Source organism: Bactrocera tryoni, unplaced genomic scaffold (assembly GCF_016617805.1).
Source record: "Bactrocera tryoni isolate S06 unplaced genomic scaffold, CSIRO_BtryS06_freeze2 scaffold_25, whole genome shotgun sequence".
Taxonomy (NCBI): Eukaryota; Metazoa; Arthropoda; class Insecta; order Diptera; family Tephritidae; genus Bactrocera; species Bactrocera tryoni.
Window position 1 is genome coordinate 2,856,711 of NW_024395977.1, and position 21,783 is coordinate 2,878,493.

The window sequence follows — 21,783 nt, forward strand, 5'->3', positions numbered from 1 at the left end:
CTTGGTGCCTGAAAAATTACTAACAGATAAATAGAAAAGCTTGTAAACGAAAAAGGCGTGCAAGGCGTGAATGGCAGAAAAGTCGCTCCCCTTCCACTCAGCTTCAATTGAAATCAGCTGCACGTTAACTAAAAAAAGCGCCTAAAGGTGAGGAAGAATCCAATACCGAAATGTATATAAAGAAGCTGTGTCCAAATTCAAGCAAGCAAAATTCTCTTTGGAAAGCCCAAAAGTCCCTGAAGCCACCAACTAACTCCAACATGCCTATACGAGACATGGGCGGAAATTGAGCTCGAAGTGACGAGGAAAAGGCTAATTGTTTTGCAAATTACCTAGAAAAGGTATTTCAACCAAATTGCCCAAAGAACAACTTCGAGTTGTCCAGCTTACCCAACACAGTTAACGAGTCACTCGAGTCTTTTAAGACTTCACCTACTGAAATTATTAGAATAATAAAAGAACTTAAACCAAAAATGTCACCAGGACATGATAATATTACCCCAAAAATGCTAATTGAGTTACCGAATATTGCTGTAGAAGTGCTCTCTTCGCTCTTCAGTGCAATTCTTAATCTCGGATACTATCCTATTTCATGGAAAAAGTCGCAGATTATCTTGATAGATAAACCTGGGAAAGACTTAACATAGCCGTCTTCATACAGACCAATCAGTCTTCTACCCTGTCTTTCTAAAATATTTGAAAAAGTGTTACTATCAAAGATGTCTCCTTTCCTCCACTAAAATAATAATATAATACCAACGCACCAATTCGGGTTTCGTGAAAAACATAGCACGATAGAGCAAGTAAATAGAATTACTAACGAAATAAGAAAAGCATTTGAGCAAAAAGAGTACTGTTCAGCTTTATTTCTAGACGTGGCTCAGGCGTTTGATAAGGTGTGGCATGAAGGCCTTTTGTATAAGATTAAAAACATTCTACCTTTAGAATTGCATAAAACATTGGAGTCTTATTTAAAAAATAGACAATTTATGGTAAAAATTGGAGATTTCATATCTGACGAACGACAGATAAGGGCTGGTGTACCCCAGGGTAGTGTTTTAGGCCCAACTCTATACATCATATATACTGCAGATCTTCCTACAGCTAATAATATATTGACCTCAACTTTTGCGGATGACACAGCTTTAGTGAGCCGTAACAAATGCCACATAATAGCATCAAGAATATTAGCCGAGCACTTAAGGTCTGTCGAAGAATGGCTAGCCAACTGGCGTATAAATGTAAATGAACAAAAATGCAAGCATGTTACGTTTTCACTAAGACCTAAAATGTGTCCGGCAGTAAAAATGAACAATAGTCTAGTACCCCAAGCGCAACGACGTAACTTATCTTGGTATTCACCTGAAGATAGAAGACTTACGCTGGAGAAAACACATATCTAGTAAAATAACTTGCATGAAGATAAGAGCTGCAAATTTAAATTGGCTTTTAAATAAAAACTCTAAACTTAGCCTAGACAACAGGAAGTGCTTTTATATAATGCGGCCATAAAGCCGATTTGGATGTATGGCATTCAACTGTGGGGTACGACCTGTGCAGCTAATATTGATATAATACAAAGGTTCCAATCAAAAATGCTTAGAACAATCACGTGTTCACCATGGTACACGCGTAATGAAAATATCCATAAAGACCTTGGTATTTCTATCGTAAAGAAAGAAGTAGAAGATACCAGAATTAAATATATATCTAAACTCCGAGATCACCCAAACCCTTTGGCTAATGCTTTGGTACATTCCTGCGATCAAACACGCCTTAAAAGAAGAGATATGCCTGCGTACTAAGGAGCAACGTATCACTAAAACAGCTCAAACACTTGCTTGAGCTTGTCTAGTTTTTAAAAAGATTTAAGATTTTAAAACTTATTGTTAGGCTTTTAAAACAAAAAGCAGATTCAATAAATAAAAAAGATATTGCAAAAAAAAAAAAAGAATAATTTTTTTTAAACATATAATTACAAAGTCACAAAACTACTATGATAGTATTGGCTAATTTGAAAGATCGCTGGGTTTGAGGCGTTTGAATCGTCTTGATGGTCCATCTCAAGAAGGTAACAAGGCTACTTCTTCGTTACAATGCTGTAGCAATCCTGTTGCAATTTTTAATATTTCTGTGTTAACCGAGTTTACGCCTAGATCAGGCTCTATATCAGCACATCTACAATACCAAGGCGCTTTGACGATTAGTCTTAGTACATTGTTTTGAAATTGTTGCATGACTTTCTTATTGTTTGCGTTAGTACACCCCCAGAGTTGTGCACCTTAGCTCTATATCGGTCGGAGTATTTGCTTATAGATAAGTAACTTGTTTTCGGTGGATAACACTGTTTTGTTACCGATTAACCAATTATAATTTTTGAGTCGCATTTTCAGCTTCTTCCGTTTGTTTTTATACTCTCGCAACAATGTTGCTAACGAGAGTATTATAGTTTTGTTCACACAACGGTTGTTTGTAAGTCCTAAAACTAAAAGAGTCAGATATAGGGTTATATATACCAAAGTGATCAGGGCGACGAGTAGAGTCGAAATCCGGATGTCTGTCTGTCCGTCCGTCCGTCTGTCCGTCCGTCCGTGCAAGCTGTAACTTGAGTAAAAATTGAGATATCATGATGAAACTTGGTACACGTATTCCTTGGCTCCATAAGAAGGTTAAGTTCGAAGATGGGCAAAATCGGCCCACTGCCACGCCCACAAAATGGCGGAACCCGAAAACCTATAAAGTGTCATAACTAAGCCATAAATAAAGATACTAAAGTGAAATTTGGCACAAAGGATCGCATTAGAGAAGGGCATAGTTGGAAGTAATTTTTTTGGAAAACTGGGCCTGGCCCCGCCCCCTACTAAGTTTTTTGTACATATTTCGGAAACTACTATAGCTATGTCAACCAAAGTCTACAGAGTCATTTTCTTTAGGTATTTCCATATACAGTTCAAAAATGGAAGAAATCGAATAATAACCACGCTCACCTCCCATACAAAGGTTATGTTCAAAATCACTAAAAGTGCGTTAACCGACTAACGAAAAACGTCAGAAACACTAAATTTTACGGAAGAAGTGGCAGAAGGAAGCTGCACCCAGGCTTTTTTTAAAAATTGAAAATGGGGGTGGCGTCGCCCACTTATGGACCAAGAACCATATCTCAGGAGCTACTAGACCGATTTCAATGAAATTCGGTATATAATATTTTCTTAACACCCTGATGACATGTACGAAATATGGGTGAAATCGGTTCACAACTACGCCTTCTTCCAATATAAAGCTATTTTGAATTCCATCTGATGCCTTCTCTGTATAATACGAGTATAAACATTAGGAACCAATGATGATAGCGGAATAAAACTTTACAAAAATACGGTATTTGAAAAATATGTAAATGACGTATTATGAAATCTCGATTATCACTTTATAATGCGAGAGTATAAAATGTTCGGTGACACCCGAACTTAGCCCTTCCTTACTTGTTTACGCTAACTTTCCACCCTCTATAATAATTGGTAAGTGCTGTATCTTGTTGTATGGGAAAACAATGTGTACAGACTTCAGTTTTATCTGCCATTTCTTTGCCCCTATTTACAGATCAGACTTTATTTACAGCTTTTTGTAGATTAATAGTGGACTCGTGTTCGCTACTACCAACAGCAAGCAACGCGGTATCATCTGCAAATGTGGCTGTTGTATCGGGTGATTTTTTAAGAGCTTGATAACTTTTTTTTAAAAAAAAACGCATAAAATTTGCAAAATCTCATCGGTTCTTTATTTGAAACGTTAGATTGGTTCATGACATTTACTTTTTGAAGATAATTTCATTTAAATGTTGACCGCGGCTGCGTCTTAGGTGGTCCATTCGGAAAGTCCAATTTTGGGCAACTTTTTCGAGCATTTCGGCCGGAATAGCCCGAATTTCTTCGGAAATGTTGTCTTCCAAAGCTGGAATAGTTGCTGGCTTATTTCTGTAGACTTTAGACTTGACGTAGCCCCACAAAAAATAGTCTAAAGGCGTTAAATCGCATGATCTTGGTGGCCAACTTACGGGTCCATTTCTTGAGATGAATTGTTCTCCGAAGTTTTCCCTCAAAATGGCCACTTTTCTAGGGCCCATTCACTGAAAATTCGACGTTGTGGCAGATCGTTCGGCTTCAGTTCTTGCACGAGCTGTATTTTATACGGTTTTACACCAAGATCTTTGCGTAAAATCTTCCATGTGGTCGAATAACACAAACCCAATTGCTGCGAACGGCGACGAATCGACATTTCACGGTCTTCAGCCACACTCTCAGAAACAGACGCAATATTCTCTTCTGTACGCACTGTACGCATTCGTGTGGTTGGTTTAATGTCCAATAAAGTAAACTGAGTGCGAAACTTGGTCACAATCGCATTAATTGTTTGCTCACTTGGTCGATTATGTAGACCATAAATCGGACGTAAAGCGCGAAAACATTTCGAACCGAAACACTGATTTTGGTAATAAAATTCAATGATTTGCAAGCGTTGCTCGTTAGTAAGTCTATTCATGATGAAATGTCAAAGCATACTGAGCATCTTTCTCTTTGACACCATGTCTGAAATCCCACGTGATCTGTCAAATACTAATGCATGAAAATCCTAACCTCAAAAAAATCACCCGATATAATTGCGCTGTACTGGCAGGTCGTGCGTGAATATAATAGAGATAAAGAAGAGGGCCCAACACACAACTCCTGCTTTTCCCTAAGAATAGAATATTTGTCTGCTTTTTTAACCCATCTTTACCCATCGTTGCGCAAGCGCAACATTTCAAATTTGTTTTTTTGTTTTATTTCTAAAATAAGGAAATAAATCTATAAAATGTAAGCCAGTCTTAAAAAGAAGAGCTAACAGATAGACAAACATTTTTTTTATGGTTTTTCCAATACAAATGCATTTTATTTTTATCATTCAAAAACTGCTAATTGAGTCATCTCGGGATCGATATATTCATCCAATCATAAAAAATATTAATTTAAATAAAGCTTTACTTTTTACACTGTACAAAGCTTTAACAATATCTTATTTGTAATATAAACCGTTTTGGTGGACAAAACTACCTACACGTGTTTTTTATCTTACATTTCTAGGAAACATTGCGTATACGCAACGTTGGGAGTAACAATAGTCAGTTGTTATTGTTACTCAGCATGCCATTCGAGTTAGAAATGTGTTGTCAATAATGGGTTCTCGCTATTCAAGGAGTAGTTCTGTTTTGTTTTTATTATTCAGTTGGTTCTAGAACGTTGAGCTAATAGCATAGATAACTTGATACGAGACTCTTTGGTTCGAGAGAGAGCTGTCAAAACTCGCATTTTTTATAATATTTGCCAATGATGCCACTGCTGAAAAATATTAGCTTGGGTATTTAATAAATTATACAAAACACTAAATTAAACAATGCACACACATATATATACATATACATATAAATGCTAAAATGCAAAATCATTAATTAATTTACATAACCATTTATTTTGCCAAATTTTTTTGGCACAGTTCAATGAAATTTCATTTCACACTTATTTCGTCAAGTAATTATAGCGCTGCTCTTCTGGCATCCCGCCTTTTTCACTAACTGCTGGTTGATGGCACCCTGATTGTGTTTTGTTGCCAGCTCAGAAAACAGATCATAGTGTCCTACCAGCTGACAAGCGAGAGAGCAAGAAAAGAGAAGGCGAAATATTATGGCTTGGCAGCGATTACTATCTTCTCAAGAAATTCTTAGAAGAGGAAGAGGATTTACAAGATGCCACTCAAATCGATGCAGTGTACATCCCCCCCGCGGTTGACAATCTTACAGACGAGGAAGGCATAGATGATGACGCGATAGGTGATCCGACCTATATGAATTGTCCTACAAGTGATTTTCAGCAAAATATTGAAGAACGTGTAGGTGGAAAAACACCTTTTGAAGTATTTTCACTATTTTTTAGTGATGAAGTTTGGGAACAGATTGTATGTTTCTCGGAAAAATATGCTAGTGACCATAACCGTCATTTATTTATCCTCACGGTAGCAGAAGTCAAAAGACTTTTTGGTATATTATTATTGTCTGGCCATCATTCTTTACCAGCAACGAAATTGTACTGGTCTAAAGATGAAGACAAAAATGTATCAATTGTAAGAAATTGTATGAGTCGGAACAAATTTGACTCTATAAAGGAAAACATTCATCTATGTGATAATGCGGATCTGGATAAAAATGATAAATTCGCTAAATTGCGTCCTATTTTCGATGTAATGAACCAAAAAAAATGTAGTTTGGAATATTCTCACACAACTTGTCAATTGACGAAGAAATGGTGCCGTATTTTGGACGTCATAATTGCAAGATGTTCATCAAAGGAAAGCCTGTAAGATTTGGATTCAAGATATGGTGTTTGTGTAGTTCAAATGGTTTTCTGTACGGTTTATTCCATATGGCGGAAAGGATAATAATGACAATAGAAATGATTTAGGTCTAGGAGAAAACACTGTTCTGGACCTATTGTCTGTCATTCAAGATCCTCGCAAACATCGCATTTTTTTTGATAATTTCTTTTCTTCACACAAATTATTTTGCATTCTGAAAGAGAAAGGCTATTTTGCCACTGGTACTATTCGAGAAAATAGAACAATGAATAAAACCATGATAAATACGAAGACTTTTCAGAAAAAAGAGAAAGGGTCATTTGATTTCAGCTTTGACCAAAAACATGAAGTACTATTAGTTCAATGGAATGAAAATTCTTTGGTGAATGTGGCTACTAACAACGCAAAAATCAAACCATTGGTTACAGCAAAAAGTTACGATAGAAAACTAAAAAAAATGGTGAATGTGCCATAGCCCCAGGTTATAGCAGATAATAATAAAAATATGGGAGTCGTCGATCTGCATGATAATGGAATTGCCAATTATAGGATTCGAGTAAGAGGGAAAAAGTGGTGGTGACCACTGTTCATCATTTTGATAGATAGTGTTTTAGTAAACTCGTGGAAGATTTACAATCTGGTAAATGAGTGATCTGTGACTCAATTAGAATTTAAATCTTACGTTGCTGTTAGTTTGATGAAAACCGAAGAAGCCCAACTTGCAGATAATTCTCACTTTTTGGGTAATTCAAATAGAAATTTAGGAAGACCATCCAAAAACGCATTACCTTCCAACATTCGCTTCGATAATATTGGTATTGTCATAGAGGAGCACGAAAATAAACGTCTAAGAAGATGTAGACAGTGTAGAAGTATAACAATTTATATGTGTAAAAAATGTCAAATACATCTTCATGCTGATTGTTTTAAAATATTTCACTCACGCTAATCGCTATAGTATTAGCGTAAGTGAAATATTTTAAATGTATTTTTATGGCTTGCTTGTATTATATAAGTTCAGTAATCCCAACGTTGCGTAGGCGCAACATTTCACGGAATGAAAAATAATTAATCATTATTTTTTTTTTAATGATTTTCTCTTTTTTTATGTATTTTTAAACGTAATAAACAATAAAACCATAAAATAAGCATTTATTTTTACCCTTCGGAGTTAATGGGTTAATGCGGAAGTAGTGATAAATACGATTTTATGTTGTCATAATGCTGTTTCGGTAAGATCAGTCCTTTGTGGCAAACTTTTTAGTTGGCTCGAAACCCAAACTGATGCGCTGAAATTCTGGTTTTTCGTTCTATGATTTTATTGAGACGTTTTATCAGAATTTTCTCAAAATCGGTAGAAGTCATATGGGTCTGTAAGAAGATACACCATATGCCGGTTTCTTTTTTTGAATCATGATAACTTTCACAATTTTTCAAAAAGTTGGCACGTATTTAATATGAAAATATGCGTTGATAAAGGTGGCAATTTTTACTATATTTATTGGACGAAACAGTTTTAGAACTTCGGCAGTAAGCAGTAACCGGGGGATTTTTTGTTTTTCATATTTTTGATTTCCTCACTGCTTGTGCAATTTGAGATTTCTTCGCTTTCTTGACTGGAAGCAGTAGGATAATCTACGTGTGTTTCATATGGGACATACTTGAGTTTCTGGTGTTTGTAGTCTTTAACAGCTTTTCCAAAGAGAGTAGTCGGAATTTCTTCCATTGCTTTGGGACCGAAGATATTTCAACTTTCATTTTTAAACCTCTTAATTTTCCGATTAAGATCTTTAGAGACTTTTTTTTTTAAATATATTTATCAGCTGGGCAACGAGTTTGATGGCACTTACGTCGTAGCTTTCTCTTTAATTTAATTATTTCTCTTATATCTTTAGGATATTAAGAGTTTACAGCAATTTTCTTTGATTCCGGTGTACTTTTCCAAGTTGGGTGTTGCATACTTATTGTAAAGTGTATAATTTCAAATTCCAACTGGCCTGCATTTAATGTAGAGTCATATTTACTTTCCTAACATTCCATGATCGTTCTAAAGTATTCCCAATCTATACATTTATTATACAAGGCGGGTGTTTTTCCATTTTTCGAGTTCAGTACAATTTCGATTTTATTCTTATGCTTGATTAACCCATTTGAGTTCCATATAAGAATTTTTACAGATTTAAACATCTTTGGTATTAAAAAGATATTTTTCAAGCTTGCATATGCGATTTTGTTAGGAAGTGTTGAATTCGTCTTGTTTATTGAGTTTCTGTAAGATCTGTGATAAAATGCTATTATTGGGTATATTATCATTATTATTTGCTTTTAGAACATGATCAAAAGTAAATTTCTTTGATGTTTCAGCTGTAATTTTAGGATCTTCTTGCTGTTGATGTTCATTGCTTTTTGTTCTAAAGTCTACAGAACCTTGTACCTTTTGGGCTAGACCATTACCTTTTTTGTGGCCAATTGTGTTAGCTCATATTTTCTGTAATTCTTTGGGAACAAGGCACCCTCGATAGTTGGCTGGATGTGCTTCGCCACAGTTACAGCATTTAGGCTGCTGTTTCTTTGTTTAAAAGTTTAATGGTAAAATTGTTTTTCCTTCTGATTTTGCACACGATCAGAAGCATTTTGATATTTCTACACGAAAGTGCTTTCGATATGCATCTGTAGTCCTCTATGGAGAAAGTATTTACTTTATATATACCATTATTTAAAAGTTTGATGGTAAAATTGTTTTTTTTCTTCTGATTTTGCTGGAGGACGCAAACTATTATTTGGGGCAAGCGGTTTTGATATGGCGTTATCTGCTTTTTCATGAAAATCAAATCAGAAGAATACGCTGCTTTTCGTTTTTCAGCTGGTCTTTTTTTTAGAATCCATTCCGTTTCTCTAGCTAGTTCTTCCTCATCCGTTGAGAATTCAACCTTATTCTGAATTTTCTTTACAACAGTGGACATAAGCTTTACATTTTCGGCTTTTAAAGTATTTTCTTCCAGTGAGAGTTTTTTACACATTTCCTCTGGCTTTTTTGTCAGTTCCTCGATTGTGACATCTTTTTTGGCAGGTTTATTTAATTTACCCCCTCCTGGAGGTGGAGTCTTGATAATTGGCATAATTGATTTTAAAATTTGCTTATAATTCTTTCATATAAAATATATTAATGTAAAATAAACAATACTTGGCAACCCTATAACTCAGTTGCCTTTTGAATAATTATTGATCTAAATGTTTGGTATACTTTTAGGCTAAGATTTTTTGTGACGCCAAAAAGTCTCCAAAACAGCTGATTTTTTTCTTCTCAGTGTCCAATAAAAAGGGATATCGGCGAAATAACAAACCTTCCAATCTAAATTAGTCCGTGGTTGTAGGTCGCTGGCAGAGATAAATGATCCCCAACTCTCCTGTCACTGAAAATGTGAGAACCGCTCACTTACCGAACTTTAAAAGTTGACTAGATTGGGTAGGTTTTGAGGAAACGGCCAGATTGAAATTATAGTTCAAGATCGTTAATAAAAATTAAAAACAATGAAAATCAAAGAAAATGCGAAATTTAAATATATTTCATGAAACGTTTTGCAAAGTAAAATTACATATATTTCAATTAAAAATGGTTTAAAACATTTATTAATTGGGAACCAACAGGCTTAATTCACCTTATTAACATCCCTTTTCTGAAAAAACTTCTCAACTGAGTTGAGAGGAAAAATTTGAGAGATTTCTTGTGAGGCTATTCTTGCTCAAACCTCATAAGAAAAAAGCTAAAAAAAGTCACCACGTGAGGTAACGAGCTTTTTGCTGTCAAACAGCTGTTTTAATAAAAATAAACAAACAAAAATGGACACACAAATGGATAATCAGCATATGTAAGTAATTTTTTAAATATGTATATTAAGGTGGGCCAAAAAAAGTTTTTTTTTTCTTAGTTACCATGTAAATCTCATCCGACATGACTAAAAACAAGTTCTGGTAAAACCTGAGCTCATAATATTAATATTAAGAGGTGCCTCATCGACATTTTCGATTTCCCATATAAATAACACAAAAAATTTTGTTCTTTTTGTTTGGATTTTTAATGTACACAAACAAATAATTTGTAAGCGATAATCAACACTTATTCTTATAGGAAATTTACCGATCAACAAAAAAGGTCTACTGAAGATCGATTCTGAAAAATCGATCAATTTACGACAAAACTCGATTTTCGAGTAGAATCGGAATCGAGTTTACCATCCCTACTGGCAGCCATCGCGTGCACATATAATAACCTCCGCACAATAACCACCACAAAAAAATGATTTTTTTTCCATGTAATTTATATGGAAAACAGAAAATTTGAAAGAGGCACCTCTTAATATTAATATTAAGAGCTCATCTTTTGAGTGACTTGTTTTTTACATATTTCGAAAGTTTTGAGCCTGTTTTTCAGTTGAAAAAAAAGGTTGCCTCAAAATGGCACACCCTAATATACATACATATGTATAGTTTTATTTTTTAATTTTTAATTCCTCCATTCCTATTCGTTCCTTCATTTCAAGCTCTCTTAAAGCCAATTTTTCCTTCATTTCAATTTCTAGTATTCTTATTCTCTCTTCTGAATTGCATTTTTCTTTTTCAAATAAAAACTTGTAAATCAAATTCTTTTTCTTTTAAAGATAGCGCCCTATCTTTCAGTTTTGATTCTATCTTCAATTTTTTTTGCTTCACCCTAATTAAACCTGTGTGCATAGTAAGCACATCGGCAACACCTGTCCGCGAATAAATACCTTTCCGATTTATTGTGTTGCATCTAGATTCTGGACCGACTTCTTGAAAAATATCTTCAGGTGTGGTAGCTACATTTGCACTGCTTCCGGCGTCGAAATCGTCTGTGGTGGACGTCGAGTTGTTCTCCAAGGCTTCTGTATCCAAAACAAATGCATTGGATTGAAACTCATTATAGCCAAATATTTCTTCCAAATCGTAGAAAAAAGGACAAGTTCTCAAAATTATAGCTAAAAATATAATTTATTATAATTTCATACCAAACAATTTACGGTATTTTCAAATTACTTTCTGTTGATTCGCCGTCTTGCATGGCACCTGCTCCCGTCGAATTCTGCCAAGCTCGTGCCTTTGTATAACATTGGCGCAAGTGCCTTGCCTTTAGCCTCACTAAAGACCAATCCAACCGCAGATTTTGTGTTTCTAAAATTTTTTTGTAATACACCTGTGTTGTCGGCTTTTCAATCGGACGGTTGTCTCGCATGTAGGTAATTAATTTCTGTTGCTTCTCATTGCTCCATTTCCTGTACGATGCTTTGCGTACACGTTTTGGGTTGGTCTAAAACATCTATTTGGCATTATTTTATTTACATTTACACTTTTATTACATATTTTAATTTTACTTACAAATTTGCTTCCATCAGATTCCATTTTCAAATGTAAATAAAGTCAGCTGATAAGAGATGCCAGTTTGCCACAATTAATAAACAAACTCAACACAGTGGGAATAGTGGTGAAATTGTTTTTCACCTAAAACAAAAACAAAATAGATACCACGTCGGTAAATATGGGAATATTGCCACCTGGGAAATTTAACATGCTAGATAACATTTAACTGTGAACAGCATATATGTATTTCAAAAACCAAACTGTGAGATCCAGCAAGATATAGGCAGTTAAATTTTCATTTAAGCGGAGTACTACTTAACCACGAATCACTGTACACATAAATCAAAGGAATATTGAATGAATCTTGACTTGAACATGGACAAATAAACTACATACTCACTCCCTTAAAAAGCAGAGTTGCCAACATATACTTATTTGAAAAAGATAGTCTTCAAAAAATGATCCCAAAGAATATTCTTTCGAATGATAACAAAATTTTCCCATTAAATTTGAAGCTTCTGTGGTTTTTCCTCCCTTGGTTAATATAAAGGTTTTCCAAAACTAAAAGTATTTCCCCTACTTTGCTCCGATTCGATTTTTCTATTACGCACGAACTACCTTACTTTTTAAAATTAGTGTGGATAATAGATACGGATTTTCTAACAAACCTTATGCCAGATACTTGTATATATGAGCGATACGGAAGGATAGTGCAACAATCTTATACCTTTCCCTGCGCCCTTATACCCTGTACAATGATCTCCGCCTTCCAGCTTACTTTAACCCGTTTAGTATAGTCAAAATGTCCAATATTTTTAAGAAATTAGGTAGAGTTTTTTAAACATTATTACTGTTTATGAATTATTAACGCTGAATATGAATGAAGTTGGTATAGGCCTTAGTCTAAACCTCATATTAATGAATTCCGATATTTATTTGACGTTTACCATATCAAGTAAATGGTTTAAATTCCGCCTCTTCAGTTGAGCTTATATCACATACATATGTACATATAGTATATGTATCTCTTTTGAAGATAAATATAATTTTAGGTGACGCGAAGTAAAATATAGCAATAGAACTAAGTGGGCCTACTATATGAACTAGATATGTACATATATTATTATACCAAATTTGATTGTAATCCATTCACGGTTTCGTTGAATGACGATCAGTTTTCTTTGATCTTCTTGATGTGCCACGTCCCTTAAAATACGAAGTATATAGTAAGTGCTCAACATAAAGATCGTTTTGAAGTAGGTTTTTTAACGAAACATCCTAAAGGTGGAAAGGGGACTTAGCCGACTGAAAAATATTTATAATTTTTCTATTTATTTATATTGATATAATATAATAATTAAAAAATGTTATACACTATGTGCAGATTTCTCTCTATCTCATGCATTTAATATTCAGTTGAAAAAAAATATAAACTAAAGTATATACTTACATATGGCTAAGTATTCCGATCTTTTATTTTCAGTTTGATGCAATGGAGAATGGAATTCAGGTTTCAAAGTTGATGCAAATATTCTCCAAACAAGCTAGTATGATAGACGCCCTTATCTCACATTTTACTGAACAGATTCGAAAACTTAAAGTTAGCGAAAACACATGCGATCAATATCATACAGGTAAATTTTGTAATATTTCTTCTATTAAGTAACTTATATTATAGGTTCTACAAGGGGCGTTCCAAAGTAAACAGGACTTTTTAATCTAGCGCCTGGTGGCGCCATCTATATGTCGACTGGTGGGCTAGAATCTGCTATCTTTATTGATTGTCCAGTGAGATTTCATCGATTGGAAGTGAAGTCAGTATGTTTATGATATCGTTGTGAAAATGAGCTTCGAACAAAGAACCAACATTAAATTTTGTTTTAAAATTGGATTGGAAACGTTTTAGTTGCTGAAACAAGTTTATGGCGATGATAGCCTATCCCGTATCAGAGTGCACGAGTGGTTTCAACGTTTTCAAAGTGGTCGTGAGGACATAAATGACGATCAACATGTGGGCCAATCAAAATCCGTGATCACCGGAAATTGCATAGAAAATGTGCGTGAATTCATCAAAAATCAGCCGAAATCATCATTGAAATTCATGGAAATGGAATTGAACATCTCCAAAACATCGATTTATCGCATTTTAACCGAACATTTCGGCTTACGAAAGGTGTGTACACGGTTTGTTCAGCACAAATTGACTGACGACCATAAATTGCTCAGAATCCAACATTCCAAGGACGATTATTTGACCAAAACTCACATTTTAACCATTTACCACTCCCGGTGAATACCTGCTATGGTAGCATGCGATTCTTCCTTTTCGAAAAAATGCATTTGCCATGAAAGAAAAGCGTTATGCAGACGTAGAGGCCATTCAAAAGGCTTGCAGTGGCATACTGACGGCCAACGAGCTAAAACACTCGTTCGAAAAGCTTTTTGACCGTGGAAAAAGCTGTATTGAACTATTTTGAATAAAATAAATTGATTTTTCCGAAAAAACTATTTGTTCTGTTTTTATTAAGTCCTGTTTTCTTTGGAACACACCTTGTATACTCAATAAGTTTCATTACGTCTTTTTGTTCCAAATCCGAGATGTTTATATTTGTATTAAAATAAAAATAACTAAAGCAAGTAACATTTTATACGCTTGCAACTTGCAAGAATCAAAGCCCGGAAAATTCCTCTATGTTCCAGCAAATCTTTACTACATTTTAAAATATTTGCGAAAGCATTAAACATCCGAAGTATAGACCAATTCAATTTTAAAAAGAATGCGCTAAACCATTCAAATATCACCACAGTTTAAATACAGGTGAAAGGAAATCATTTTATGGGCTATATTGGGGCGGAAAGGAATTCGAAGACATATTTGGAAACAATTTTATATAACTATGTATGTATATTCGGCATAGAACTTATTAGAAGGACGAAAATCATTATAAGAAATATATGGGAGTTGGGGTAATTCGACCCGATTTTATCTATTTTTGCTAGTTTTAACCTGCCACATACCAATAAAATGTCCGTGAGTTTTATTAAGCTACCTCACATAGAGTCACCAATCATATTCAATCATATAGAGTAAAGTCAGCTGTATTATCGAAAATCCTTAAATGGGAGCAAGGTCAAGTTTTCGTCCAATCTTATTCATTTGAGGCACAAAGAGAGACTGTTACGAGTAAAACTTCTTCTTCTTCTTAATTGGCGTAGACACCGCTTACGCGATTATAGCCGAGTTAACAACTGCGCGCCAGTCGTTTCTTCTTTTCGCTGCGTGGCGCCAATTGGATATTCCAAGCGAAGCCAGGTCCTTCTCCACTTGGTCCTTCCAACGGAGTGGAGGGCTTCCTCTTCCTCTGCTTTTCCCGGCGGGTAGTGCGTCGAATACTTTCAGAGCTGGAGTGTTTTCATCCATCCGGACAACATGACCTAGCCAGCGTAGCCGCTGTCTTTTAATTCGCTGAACTATGTCAATGTCGTCATATATCTCGTACAGCTCATCGTTCCATCGGATGCGATATTCGCCGTGGCCAATGCGCAAAGGACCATAAATCTTTCGCAGAATTTTTCTCTCGAAAACTCGTAACGTCGACTCATCGGTTGCTGTCATCGCACAAGCCTCTGCACCATATAGCAGGACGGGAATTATGAGCGACTTATTGAGTTTAGCTTTTGTTCGTCGAGAGAGGACTTTACTTTTCAATTGCCTACTCAGTCCGAAGTAGCACCTGTTGGCAAGAGCAATCCTGCGTTGGATTTCCAGGCTGACATTATTAGTGGTGTTAATGCTGGTTCATTGTCAACAGTGACATGAGAGCCAAGTCGCGAGTGCGACGACTGTTTGTTTGATGACAGGAGATATTTCGTTTTGCCCTCGTTCACTACCAGACCCATTTTCTGTGCTTCCTTGTCCAGCCTAGAGAAAGCAGAACTAACGGCGCGGGTGTTGAGGCCGATGATATCAATATCGTCAGCATACGCCACCAGCTGTACACTCTTATAGAAGATGGTACCCCTGTTTAGTTCTGCAGCTCGAACTATTTTCTCCAGGAGCAGGTTGAAGAAGTCGCACGATAGGGAGTCGCCTTGTCTGAAACCTCGTTTGGTATCGAACGGCTCGGAGAGGTCCTTCCCGATCCTGACGGAGCTTTTCGTGTTGTTCAACGTCAGTTTACACAGCCGTATTAGTTTTGCGGGGATACCAAATTCAGACATCGCGGCATAAAGGTAGCTCCTTTTCGTGCTGTCGAAAGCAGCTTTGAAATCGACGAAGAGGTGGTGTGTGTCGATTTTCCTTTCACGGGTCTTTTCCAAGATTTGGCGCATGGTGAATATCTGGTCGGTTGTTGATTTTCCAGGTCTGAAGCCACACTGATAAGGTCCAATCAGTTTGTTGACGGTGGGCTTTAATCTTTCCACAACACGCTCGATAGAGACCTTATATGCGATGTTGAGGAGGCTAATCCCACAGTAGTTGGCGCAGTGTGATTGTGGGGTCTCCTTTTTTATGGATTGGGCAGAGCACACTTAAATTCCAATCGTTGGGCATGCTTTCGTCCGACCATATTTTACAAAGAAGCTGATGCATGCTCCTTATCAATTCTTCGCTGCTGTGTTTGAATAGCTCGACCGGCAATCCGTCGGCCCCTGCCGCTTTGTTGTTCTTCAGGCGGGCAATTGCTATTCGAACTTCTTCATGGTCGGGTAATGGAACGTCTGCTCCATCGTCATCGATTGGGGAATCGGGTTCTCCTTCTCCTGGTGTTGTGCGTTCACTGCCATTCAGCAGGCTGGAGAAGTGTTCCCTCCATAATTTAAGTATGCTCTGGGCATCAGTGACTCGATCACCTTTGGGGGTTCTACAAGAGTATGCTCCGGTCTTGAAACCTTCTGTCAGCCGCCGCATTTTTTCGTAGAATTTTCGAGCATTACCCCTGTCGGCCAGCTTATCAAGCTCTTCGTACTCACGCATTTCGGCCTCTTTCTTCTTCTGTCTGCAAATGCGTCTCGCTTCCCTCTTAAACTCTCGGTATCTATACCATCCCGCACGTGTAGTGGTCGATCGTAACGTTGCGAGGTAGGCAGCCTGTTTTCTCTCCGCTGCGACACGACACTCCTCGTCATACCAGCTGTTCTTTTGCTCTTTCCGAAAACCAATGGTTTCGGTTGCAGCTGTACGTATGGAATTTGAAATGCCGTCCCACAGTTCTTCTATACCGAGTTATTGACTAGTGCTCTCAGAGAGCAGGAGTGCAAGCCGAGTAGAAAATCGTTCGGCAGTCTGTTGTGATTGCAGCTTTTCGACGTCGAACCTTCCTTGTGTTTGTTGGCGTGTGTTTTTTGCTGCACAGAGGCGAGTGCGAATCTTAGCTGCAACAAGATAGTGGTCCGAGTCGATGTTAGGACCTCGGAGCGCACGCACATCTTAAACAGTGGAGACGTGTCTTCCATCTATCACAACATGATCGATCTGGTTGGTAGTTTTTCGATCCGGAGACAGCCAGGTAGCTTGATGAATCTTTTTATGCTGGAATCTAGTACTACAGATTACCATATTTCGGGCCCCGGCGAAGTCAATCAGCCTCAACCCATTTGGGGATGTTTCGTCGTGGAGGCTGAATTTACCGACCGTAGTGCCAAATATACCTTCTTTGCCCACCCTGGCGTTAAAGTCGCCAAGCACGATTTTGACATCGTGGCGGGGCCAGCTCTCATAAGCGTGCTCCAAGCGCTCATAGAAGGCATCTTTGGACACATCGTCCTTCTCTTCCGTCGGGGCGTGGGCGCAAATCAGCGATATGTTGAAGAACCTCGCTTTGATGCGGATTGTGGCTAGACGTTCATTCACCGGAGTGAATGATAGTACTCGGCGACGGAGTCTCTCCCCCACCACGAATCCAACACCAAACTTGCGCTCCTTTATATGGCCGCTGTAGTAAATGTCACAAGGACCTACTCGTCTCTGTCCTTGTCCCGTCCATCGCATTTCTTGGACGGCGGTGATGTCAGCCTTTATTTTTGCGAGGACATCAACCAGCTGGGCAGCGGCACCTTCTCAATTAAGGGTCCGGACATTCCAGGTGCATGCCCTCAAATCGTAGTCCTTATTCCGTTTGCCAAGGTCGTCATCAAAAGGGGGGTCTCTCATCCTCGAGTAAAGCTTCACTTCTTTAATTTTCATTAAGATAACTCGCATATGGGTCGGTATAAAATCACCCGAAATTCGAAAATCTTTATATGTGACCTGGTCTACGAAAAGGGAGCTACCGTGCGAATTTTTTTGGATTCGAAATTTTTTGGATTTTGAAAAAGCATCTCATCTTCCATCCGAATCAACTAAAAAGTGAAAATTGATTTTTTTGAAACCTAAGCACCCTTTCCGTAGACCCGGTTACATATTAGATTTATGAGGACTAAGGGAAGTATTAACCCGATCCAAACCATTTTAACACACAGATGCACTATTTCATGAAGTGTTTCTCTTTGAGTTTCCGTTATATATTTATATATAATATATAAGGGTTTGGTCATAAGATTACACACCTCAGAGGCACTATTCGTGCAAAGTTTTATCTTGTTATATTAATTGCCTCTTGATTTGTATACTGGAAAGTGAAGCAATCAAATAGAATTTAAAATTCGCAACAACCTCGGCATACAAGTGTCAGACGAATGTTATATGACTAGTTTGGATGAAATCAGTTGAAGATATCCCAAGACTTCACCTAAAAGTGGGCGGTGTCAATCCAATATTTACACTGGTTCCTTAAATCCCTCAGAACTCATCTCGGGAGTAAAATTTAATACATCTGTCGTATTTAGTTATTGATTTTCTGCACGTATAGTAGTTTTTAACGAAACCGATAAGAACTAAACATAGGTTGGAGTTATCATTCAGGTAGCAATGATCCGGTTACGTCCATCTACAAATTCATCCTTTTTTCCAAAGAATACGTGTACCAAATTTCATCAATATATTTAAATTTTTACTAAAGTTTCAACTTGCACAGACGTACAGATATCCTGGTTTGAACAGATATCCAGATTTGAGCTCGTCCCGTCATCTTGGTCTTGCATAACCCTATACCTATCTCGATTCGTTTTATATGATACAAACAACCGTTAGGTGAACAAAACTATTGTATTATACTCTATTGCAGGAGTATGAAAAGAAAGCGAAGGAATTCAATATTCATTGTTCGACGACTTAGTTTTATTATTATACTAGAAGACCCGTCCACTCTTTGCTGTGGCTTATATGGTGGCTACTATTAGGTAATGAGATATATTATTTTGGGTGAAGCAACATGTATTAGTTTAAAAAAATAGGTTCAGAAAGCATGTGTTAATTAAGTTTTGTATTTTGGGGGAAAAATACTGTTGAATTTGGGCTCTGCACCAGGAAAATCAATCTTTGTAAAGAGATTTGCTAATTTGGAAATAGGCGAAGTGAGCACCGAAGACAATGAAGGCAGTGACCGCCCTAAAGAGGCGAAAGTTCCGTGCAATTTGAGTGTCGCGGGAGTTTATAATCGAAAAAAAAACAACGAATTGCTGATTCTGAAGAGTGTTTGAGAGCTCTTTAATCATAATAAAGCCGAATTTTTTTGCCGGTATTTGACAATCGAAACATGGTCCAATCGACAGTCAACCTAGAGGACCTCTAGCGTTGAAAGACGAAAAAGTCGGCTGGCAAAGTTATGGCATCAGTCTTTTATGACGCGCGTGGTATAATATTCATCTACTGATTACTGAGCGAGTTAGAATCCATTGCTCTGCGTATGTGGTTGCAGTTATATTCTATCATACCCAGTATTTAGCAATTGAATTTTTTTAAGGATTTGAAATTGTACGCATATACTTCACCATTTCCGTTTAAATATTGCACTGCTCTATGCAATGTTTCGAAAATATTTCTGTATATCTCAAATAATAATGGGTTTTTTATCAACACTGCAATTATTCCGCTATTTTTTTTTATTTTAAATGTCGCGTTTGGATTGTTATGAATGTATTTTAGTCCTTCGCTAATAATCTACTAAATTAGCCAGAATGCCTTGACGACGAAAAAGTCAATTCCATTTTTTGTTGTGGTATTAAAAATATCTTAAAAAAAATTTTTTTTTTTAATGATTCTTATATGAGTTTTAAACACATGCTTATGATGATTAAGGTATTTATAAATTGTATTGACTTTTAACATAAAGAGATAAAAAGTATCCTATGTCCGTCCCCTGGTTCTAAGCTGCCTCCCCACCTAATTTACAGCCAAATCGGTTTAGCCGTTCTTGAATTATAAATAGTGTCACTAACACGACTTTCTTTTATATAGATAATATAGATTTTATTTCGGATCAAGTTATTGGAATGCAGTCCTGCGTACAACCAGTGCACATATCCATAAAATTCTCAAGTATTTAGCATATATTTTTTTGTAACTGAAATTTTTTTGTATCTGCGTCAAATCACGTCAAGTGGTCCATGAAAATTTCGCAAAATCACCGATTTTGAAAATTAGCAGTTCTATAGGTGAGGGATCTGTCTGGTCTGGTCTGGTGATATAAATATGTCGCCGTTATTCATTTTTTTGTTAAAGTTATTGAAGGTTTAAATGTAGAGCACAATAAAATTGTAAAATTAATTTCTCATAAACTACTGCAGATAAATCGATGAAATTTCGTGAAGTTTTATATATTTACGGCCCACTTGTTTAATAATATTTTACATAATTTTTTGTTAAACAATCGAATTATTTTTTCTCTCTTCCGTTCTTAAAACGTTCGACACATTCATCGATGAAAGGAAATCATGAAATGATACATGAAGAACTCTATTAGATGTCTTGTTAAATAAATTATTGTTAATTATTATATACATATGTATAGACGAATGTGTGAACATACAAATTATATTAATGTATAATTTATATTTTCTTGTAATTTTATTTATATGAAAAAAAAATCGGATCTAGAAAAGTAAAGAACGAAGATCCACATACGGAGTGCTCAAAGCCTATTCGAATGGACAGAAAATAATTTTGCAAAAAAAAGATTTAAATTTCTGCTCTTAACTGGATCGTGATGCTCATAAAAAGATAGTTTTTAAAAGCCGTTATTTATTCTTATTAAACGCGAAAATATAGTGGAAGAAGAAGAAAATAAGCGCAAACAAGTGCAAGCAAGTGAAATAAAATTTTTAAATTTAAAATTTCGAAGTGGAATATATTTTAAAACATTAAAAAAATAAGTGAAATGAAAAGAAGACATTTTGCTAACTGTCTTTCAAAAGAAAAAAGGACTTTCCAGTCCAACATAAAAGTTATAAAAAAATATTTGAAAGGGGAAAGTGAAAATGAAAGTGGAAGTGTAAGTTCTAGTGCGTTTTTTGAAAGGATTCCTCTTGTAAGTAATAGGGAACCTGATCCTTCAGTGGTAGGTTCAGTAGTAGGAAATTATGAAAGTGATGCTAGTGATACTTTGAGCTTTTCTAGCGATGTAGGTACTGAGTCTGAGCCCGAAGCGTGCACCTCTATAGGGTTTAGTGTCGTTTCAGAAAATAATGACGAAATAAATAAATGTAATGAAATTAAGTCGTGGGCTGTCAGAAACAACATATCGCAAATCGCTTTAGAAGATCTTCTAAAAATATTGCGCAAAGTAGGTGTTGATGGTATGCCACTGTCTGCAAAAACACTACTAAATACTAGTAAGGAAAAAATAAATATCACTAAAATGCAAGATGGAGAATTTTTGTACCTAGGAATACAAAACTATTTTGTTTCAAGTGCGTTTAATTACTTGGAAGGAAAAAATGAGGTTTATTTAGATATAGGAGTTGATGAGTTAAAATTGTACAAAAGTTCAAACAGGGTATTATGGCCTATCTTGGGTTCAGTTATATGTTTCCCTAATATAAGCCCGTTTATGATAGCATGCTATTCCGGGTTCAAGAAGCCAAGTAATATAGATCAATGCATGTCCGAATTTTGTGCCGAGGTCGTGTCGCTAAGGGCAACCGGCA

General features: G+C 36.3%; 1 protein-coding gene across 18 annotated transcripts in view; it reads left to right on the forward strand.

Annotated features, from left to right (window-relative positions):
- The window catches only part of LOC120780291 (FERM domain-containing protein 8), a 285,052-nt gene extending 264,295 nt beyond the window's left edge, over positions 1-20,757 (forward strand). For 16 of the 18 annotated variants that reach the window (XM_040112557.1, XM_040112574.1, XM_040112558.1 and 13 more), the window contains 2 exons: positions 13,241-13,391; positions 13,446-13,486. In XM_040112557.1, coding sequence (XP_039968491.1) covers positions 13,241-13,391; positions 13,446-13,480 — 186 coding nt within the window. In that variant the 3' untranslated portion in view covers positions 13,481-13,486. Of the gene's footprint in view, positions 1-13,240; positions 13,392-13,435; positions 13,487-20,734 lie in introns of those variants that run through there. The other 2 variants (XM_040112573.1, XM_040112572.1) reach the window with 2 other exon arrangements.
- The last annotated feature ends 1,026 nt before the right edge of the window (positions 20,758-21,783 follow it).